Here is a 7,972-nt window from a genome sequence, read left to right as displayed (position 1 = left end):
TTCCAGCCTTAAGCAAGTCTGAGTTTAGGAAATGTATAGGTAATTACAGACTTTTTAATTATTAAAATGAATGTGACTAAAAGTGATCAAAGGACTTCTTAGTGACTGTAAAAAAGCTCTGGGACCCATCCAGGATAGGGACAAGAGGCTGAGACAGAGTGTTGCAGGAGCAGCCCAGAGGAAAAATAAACTGCTGTTTTATAACTCTCCAGGGTTCCTCTCTTTTAACATGTTACACTATTCTTTTTTTAGAGATTAACCAAACTTTTAAGTGAAATAAATCTAAGGATTTCATAATTTCATATTTATAAAGTTTGATATCCTTTATTATCTATCATTCTTAAAGCAAATGACAAATCTACTTTTCAGGGATGAAAACCTACTATTACTGAGGATATCTTCAAAGTTTACTGCAACTCCGAAAACAGGGATGTTCCACACAATAGAGGCAAACACTGCTTTTATTAAGGTGATTACGCTTAATGTAGGCGTACTCATTTACCTAGGCTTGCCATAAAGTGAAATGACATAAACTGCCTGTGACGCCTAACAATTGAGAAAGTTGGAGAGTCAAGCTGCTTGCAAGACTTCTAGTGCTCTCTCTTTTGAGGCTAAAAGTGAATTCACTAATATATATGCTATTTACTGAAACGAAAAAAAAAAGAAGAAAAAGAAACATCCTTCACGGTCTTTCATTCATTTCGTCAATTAGGACACACAAAGCAGCGTCTTTCTCTATAATCTGATCTCTCCTATGACCTGAATTTTCTCTTTGTTGTTCATCCTGTCCAGCACAGTTGTTGCTATCATCAGCATCCATTGGTTCAGTTTTTACTCTCAGCCCTGCTTCCGAATGGGGCAAATCATCAGGCAAAGAAGCCAAGCAATTCTGAATCATCTCAATGACTCGTTCCAGATGCTTCTGAAATCTCTCAGCTGTCTCAAGGCGTTGACGTTTCTGCACCTCCATCATGACTCTCAAGGTCTCTCTTGCTTGGTGGGGTCGGTATTCATTTATGAGATGATGCACATGTACAAAAAGCAGCTTAAGATCTTCTAGCTTCTCTTCTCGTTTTATACTCCCAGGGCTCCTTATCAAGATATCTAAGAGGTCTAAGAAATTAATAAGGATAGACATATTGAGTTTTCTCAGTTCTTTCTTGTGATCAAACTGCATAGGATGAAGCCGTTCGATACCCTGACTTTCTAAAGGGCGGATGATAAGATCATCACACTGGAACTGGTTGCCGAACATCATATAACTGTCCTTTATTGGAGGTGGAGGCTTAGGAGCGAGGCCTTCCTGAATATTTTCATCTGTATACTCCTTGATGTACTGCATCGGAGGGGGTGGGAGGGCGCTTACTTGCTGTGGCTCACCCATTGTGGAAGATCAAGAACCTACAGAAATGGACCATCAGACAAAATATAAGAAAAAAAAAAAAATCACACACACACACAGAAATAGACCAAAGATTGAGAGTGGAGCTACAAAACAAACCTGTCACATTCAGCGACTAATGACAGAACATTTTACTTTTTCTCCCCTGGCAGTTTGGCACCCAGGACAAAATGATCTCCCTAGTCTCTAAAACTAACATTTACAACAGGGAAAGGCTGCATCCTTTTCTAATTAGCAATATATACTCAATCATCGTATTTTTCCTGCTCTACTTAATACTTTCATTGGTACAAAAAATATACTGTAGTATACACTTGACCCCTGAGCAACACAGGTCTGAACTTTCACGGGTCCACTTACATGTGGATTTTTTTCAATAGTAAATACTAGAGTACTACAAGATCCATGGTTGGTTGAATCCTCAGATGCAGAGCCGCAAATATGAAGGAACTGCAGATACGGAAGGTCAATTCTAAGTTATACTCAGATTTTCAACTGCACAGAGGGTGGGTGCCCCTAACCTCCCGGCTGTTCAAGGATCAACTGTATTTTCATCTATAAATTAAATCATCTGGATTCCACACCCCTCACCAGTTATGCCTCACTTCTCTACCCTCCCTACAGCCAAACTACACATGCTGTCTTCCCATCTCACGTTACAATCACTCGTTTTATATTATAGATTAATCTCCAACAGCAAACACTTATAACTAAGGAACACTCTGACAAAATTAAAATTACTATATTCCAGACAAACTCACATCATCTGAGCTTCTGTGATCCAATTCCATTCCCTTTTTTCCTACAATATACTCTACAATTTTTTATAGACTCATTAACTTTTCTACATCTACTACAGAAATTTCAAATTCAACTATACCTTCAATAGCCACAATAACCTCCATCTACTCCATTTGAAGCTTAGGTATATCATAAAATGAGAATATCCCGAGTGCTCACTTAAGATGGATCTTACCAGATTTTCAAGATATAACATAACACCATCCAACATGAGAGATAGCAAGTAATATACTGGAGGCAGTTTTATACTTGGAATTTGTGAGGTAATAAGGACAGCTGTGGGGCAGCCCTGAGTTTCCACCAACCCACAGCAGTGAACTGGCTGCTGCTGAGAATCAGTCTGTCAGTGGCCATGGGCATGATGAGTTACTCTAACTGTATCAACCCACACTTCACTGCTTTACTAGCCTTCTGCATATTCATTTTTGTCACTATCCGATCTGCCGTCAACCTCCGACCTCCACAAAAACTGCTCATCACGGCCATCAACAACCACCACATGACCAAATCCAATGGACATTTTTCTAAGCTGATCTTAATCTCTCAGCAGCATTTTCTTCCTTTTCAACACACTCCCCTTCTCCCTCAGCTTCTGTGATGCTACATTTACGTCTTCCTCCTACCACACTGGCCGCTGCCTCTCAGTCTCCTTTACTGCCCCTCCTTCTCTAGCCAAATTTTAATGCTGGCATGCCTCAGAGACTCACAAACTCAAAACCCAAAGGGAAAAGGCAGGCAACATAAAGAGTGAAGTAGAACTGAGCATCTCCAAGCCAGACCTCAAAGCCTCCAGCCACTAGCATTCATGTGCGAATGAAGATTCATTGTTCCTTGGTCTTGAGTTTTCAAGTAAGGGCAAAAAAACCCAGATTTTTATGTGAAATTTCTCAATTTTTAAAAATACTGGCAATTAATCGCAGAAATTGTCAAATACTGTGAGGTCAAAAAATATTTATCTCCAACAATCTTTGTGGTCTGCTGGCCACTAGTTTTAGGCCTCTGTTCTATGTTCTCCCTGGGATGATCTCAGTCAATTCCATAGCTTTTAATACCATTTACATCCGTGGTTCTCAACCAGGTGTCATTTTGCCAACCAGAAGATATATGCAAGGTCTGGAGACACCTTTAGTTGCCACAACCAGGGAGGGGGTGCTACTGGCTTCTAATGAGTAAAGGCTGGGGATGCTATAAACATACAATGCACAGCAACAAAGAATTATCCAGCCCAAAATGTCAATAGATTGTGCCAAAGTGGAGAAACCCTGGTCTATATTTATGACTCTTGACTTTTTTTTTTAATTTAAGTATACTTGATTTACAATATTGTGTTAGTTTCAGGTGTACAGCAAAGTGATTCAGTTATTTTTTTCAGATTATATTCCATTATAGGTTATTACAAGATATTGAATATAATTCCCTGTGCTATACAGTAAATCCTTGCTGCTTACCTATTTTATGTATAGTAGCTTGTCCGTTAATCCCATACTCCTAATTTGCCCCTCTCTCTCTCCCTCTCCCCTTTGGCAACCATAAGTTTGTTTTCCGTCTGAGTCTGTTTTGTACATAGACTCGTTTGTATTATTTTTAGATTCCACATATAAGTGATATAGTATTTGTCTTTCTTTTCTTGACTCTTGACTTTTTATCTCCAGTCCAGACTGCGTCTGGGCTGCTCCTGGATGTCTCACAGGGCATTCAAACTTAAAAAAAAAAGAAAGTTCTTTTGAGTCCATCTACCATAAATACACACACCCTAAACCTGTTCCTCTCATAGCTTCTACTCTTTCCTGTTTCAGTAAAATGTCCCCATTATCCACCTAGTATTTCAAGCCAGAAACCTAAAGGTTATCTTAATCCTCCTTTTTTACCAATCTCCTCTCCTCACCATCACTGCCAAATTTATCAAGTCCCAAAACTTCGCTATCTCACTATCTCAAGTTCATCAGTTCTGATCAAGACACCATTCTCTCTTACCTGGAATACAATGGCTTTCCAGGGATCTTTTTGATTTCACTACAGTTCTTCTATATAATAGCCAGCCTAATTCTCATACCGCATTCCTTCTCCTGTATATCCTAGCATATTGTCTTCTAGTATTTGTTGGTAGCTCCATTCATTTCAAGAAGGCTTCAAATCAATGGGAATTTGGAAGTAGGTATAAACATCTTTAATGTTTATTTACTCTTTCAAATATTTACTGTTTGTCTAATATATGACAATGATGATTATAATGACACTCAAGATAACACTTGAGTACATAGTATGTGCCAGACACTGTGCTAAATACTTTTCTCATGGTTGCGAGAAATCTGAGAAAAGAAGGGTGCTCTTTCCATTTCAGAGATGAGATCACCGTGGCTCACAAAAGTTGATCCACTTGCGTAAAGTCACAGAGTAAAGGAAGGAGCCAGAGCCTAAAGATCTCAAACGCTACATCATACTATCTTTCAAGGATAAACATGGTCTCCATCCTTGCGTTGCTTACAATCTATAAAGGAAAACAGACAAATAGCTAACTACATGTTTTAAGGTTACTACAAGAGACCAACAGATCTGACTACCAAAGATAAATCTAAAAATTCCATATAGGAAAATATATCATAAGCAAAATTAAAAGACAATCCCATTTTTCTGGGAGAAGAATGCCTGCAAGCTAACAAGGGCAAATATTAGAAATTTAATTTTGATTTTTAAAAAACATTTTCTGATTCCATCCCCACAAGAAAAGCACTATGACTTCAGCAGTTGCCTGTCGTATTCACAACTCTACCTCCAGCGCCTTAAACAATGCCTAGAAGGTGCTAAATCCTCAATAAAGATCCACTGAAAGAGGTATTTTTTAAACCTATATATTTTTAAAAAATAATAGAAAAATAGGCAAAAGATGATGAGAAAAATGCAAATGCTCAATAGAGGCAGGAAAATATTCAGACAAACACACTGTTAAATGCAAATTTTAAAAAGAATTCTTTTCATCTAACAGAGTATCAAGATTTCACATACTACATCATCTGACAAATGTTAGAACACCTTCTATGTGGCAGGCCCTGGATTCCAGCACAGGTCACACTCTCCTTCCTCTCAGTTTCTTCAGAGTGGCCATCCCAATTTTAGAAGCAGGCTCTTAGCTCCTCTGGCCCTGCAGGGAAGCCTACTGCGGTGGAGAGCATCCATTCCCCTCAGCTCTCACAGAAGCCACCATGACAGCCACCATATAACACTCTCAGGTGGCAGGCCAGTACCGCCAAGAGAATATGGGGAATCCTCAGACACAACTGACAGGAAAGGAAACGAATATATTTATTTGGAATTTGAGCTGACAGTATCAAAACTTTTAATGCTGATATTCTTTGACCCAACAATTCTTTTTTTTTAATTTTTATTTTATACTGGAGTATAGTTGATCAACAATGTTGTGTGACCCAACAATTCTATTTCTAGAAATTTATCCTACAAAAATATTGGTACAAGTACACAAAAGTGTGTTTAAGGATGTTTAACACAGCATTGTTTGAAAAGAGCAGGAAAAGCTGGAAACAGCCCATAACTTCATCAATATGAGGGCTGGATAAAATGTCTATATATACACACAACACAGCCATTAAAAAAAAAAGGGGTGAAAGTGCATGGGATGGAGGGTTATAAATACTGTGTACCATTTCATTTATTTACAACACACTTACGAGTTGCAAATAGTTATAATCAACTTTTTAAAACTTCCAAAAACATCAATTCAGACTTATAGAAAAGCTATATGAATAGTATAAAGAATATTCCATATTCTTCACTCAGATTCTCCAAATGTTAACATTTTCCCTCATTTGCCTTATTGGTCTCTCATCTCTGTGCCCGCAAATACTTCAGTGGGTATCCCCCCAAATAAGAATGTTCTCTTATAACCACATAATTACCAAAATCAGAGAATTAGCAATGATCTGGTACTTCAAAATAAATTTCAGACAGCCCAGGTTTCACCCCACTCAAGCCTTTTTAGATTGGAAGCCCAGTTTTGTGCCTCCCAGCACCATGTGTAATCCTCTACTTTAGCTGCCAATCCCCAAAGGGCAAGTAAGTGACAGGTACCATTGTTTCACATCCTCCTCTCTTAATCTTTAAACCAATTCTATGAGTTAAGTAGTATTTTCAATTTCATCTTAGAGATGAGGATCCCAAGTCTGTCTCACCAAGGGGAAGTGTCTGCAACCAGATCAAAAGGCTAGTAAATGGCAAAGCAGGAATTCTTAACCTTGGTTCTTGTACACAGTACAAGTTCCCTTAAATCAGTAAACTATGAAGCATCTAACAGTACAAAAGGAAACTGACGTATTACAGAAATCCTGTTTATCTCCCTATCACTTCTCTAGACTAAACTTGTCAAAGGCGATGGAGGTTTTCAGTAAAACAAGCGCCAGGCATCATAGCTGGTTATCAGACTCAAGATCCACCTTCTAGTGTTTGTTCCGTTCTGCGGTATTTCACCAAAAAAAGAAAGGTATTCTAGGGTCCCATCCCCAGACTTTTGACTCGTTTTGTCTACTGTGAATGGGGCCGCCGGTATGTTGTTTTTAAAACCTCTCCAGATGATCTAATGATTAGGCTTGGCATCTACCTCCTTCCCCGCCTCCCATTAATTCTTCTGATTTCAGGACTGCTCCCTGAGGAGGAAGAGCAAGGCTGGTTATCCCCTAAGGCTGGAGAGGCCAAAGGACTCGCCGAGGCCACCCACCTTAGCAAACCAGCCGCGAGAGACTAGAACTGAGGTCTGTCAACCTCCGGCCGGGCTCGGCCTCCCCACTCGAAGGAAGCCCAGAGCTCGCCGCAAGGAAGGCACCTTCCGCCGAGCGGTTCACCCCGGGGCTCAGCGAGCGGCGGGGAGGCCGCGCTCCCCGAGGGACGCCGCGCTCCCCGAGGGACGCGGGAAAGGAAAGCGGGCGAGCGTACGCCGCACCAGGCCTCCCCCATTCCCAGCCCGCCCGGAGGAAGTCGCGGGGTCCGGAAGAAGAAATGCACACTGAACGGAGCACCAAACCGTCGCCGCCCCCTCACCTCAGCCCAGGGTTTACACTGGTAGCTGCCTTCTCCACCGCCGCTGAGACCCAACTTCCAACCTCCTCTTCCAGGAAGAAGCCTCTGACGCTGTCCCTTGATTGGCTGAAATAGCTGTCCTTTAACCGAGGCTCTAGGCCCACCTCTGACCGATGGCTTGCTATTGCGCCTGCGCACTGCACCCCCCGCCCCCCCAACCAACCCCCACCCCCTCACCGACCGCGAGCAGCCTGCCGCCTTCTGGCAATTTGGCTGCGGCTGCGGCTTTTGCAGCCGCGGAGGATTTCTGTACTTTGTATCAATAAAAGCAGCAGCTGGTAGCTCGTTCCTTTCTTTTTCTTTTTTTTTTTTCAACGCTTAAAATTGAGGCATCCATACGTCTTACGTAAACGTTAGACAATACGGTAAGCAGATATTTTTAGAAATGATATCGACTGTAGCCCACTGTCAAAAATAACATTAAAAAATATGAGGTTGGACTCTATACGCTGTTTAAGTATTTTGTAATCTGGAAATACTTGTGAACATGATTGAGAATCAATAATATATTCTTAATTTGCATTTTTTTTACCATCTATTCACTTTTATTTTCATTTACGAATTCAGATTCTATTTCCTGGCAACAAATTACAAGTGTAAAAAAAAAAGTACACTTAATTCTTTTGGAGGTTATTTTCGTAAGAAATGTTACACATTTCTAAATTTATGGGAATCTTCCAAGAG

At 40.5% G+C, this 7,972-nt stretch overlaps 1 protein-coding gene across 2 annotated transcripts; it reads right to left on the bottom strand.

Annotated features, from left to right (window-relative positions):
• Positions 1-297: 297 nt before the first annotated feature.
• On the bottom strand, positions 298-7,327 carry MED7 (mediator complex subunit 7). Of its 2 annotated transcripts, none has more exons than XM_024760119.1 (2): positions 7,250-7,327; positions 298-1,401 (listed from the first exon to the last, which is right to left on the bottom strand). In XM_024760119.1, the coding sequence occupies exon 2, from the start codon at positions 1,382-1,384 to the stop codon at positions 683-685; it is 702 nt and encodes a 233-aa protein (XP_024615887.1). In that variant the 5' UTR covers positions 1,385-1,401; positions 7,250-7,327; the 3' UTR covers positions 298-682. The 2 variants fall into 2 exon arrangements, with proteins under 2 accessions (XP_024615887.1, XP_024615888.1); XM_024760120.1 differs by lacking the exon at positions 7,250-7,327 and adding an exon at positions 6,930-7,093.
• Between the last annotated feature and the right edge of the window lie 645 nt (positions 7,328-7,972).

The sequence above is a fragment of the Neophocaena asiaeorientalis genome, unplaced genomic scaffold (assembly GCF_003031525.2).
Source record: "Neophocaena asiaeorientalis asiaeorientalis breed wild unplaced genomic scaffold, Neophocaena_asiaeorientalis_V1.1 scaffold336, whole genome shotgun sequence".
Classification (NCBI taxonomy): Eukaryota; Metazoa; Chordata; class Mammalia; order Artiodactyla; family Phocoenidae; genus Neophocaena; species Neophocaena asiaeorientalis.
The sequence above is the reverse complement of the archived record's forward strand: the minus strand, read 5'-3'. Positions and strand labels throughout refer to the sequence as shown.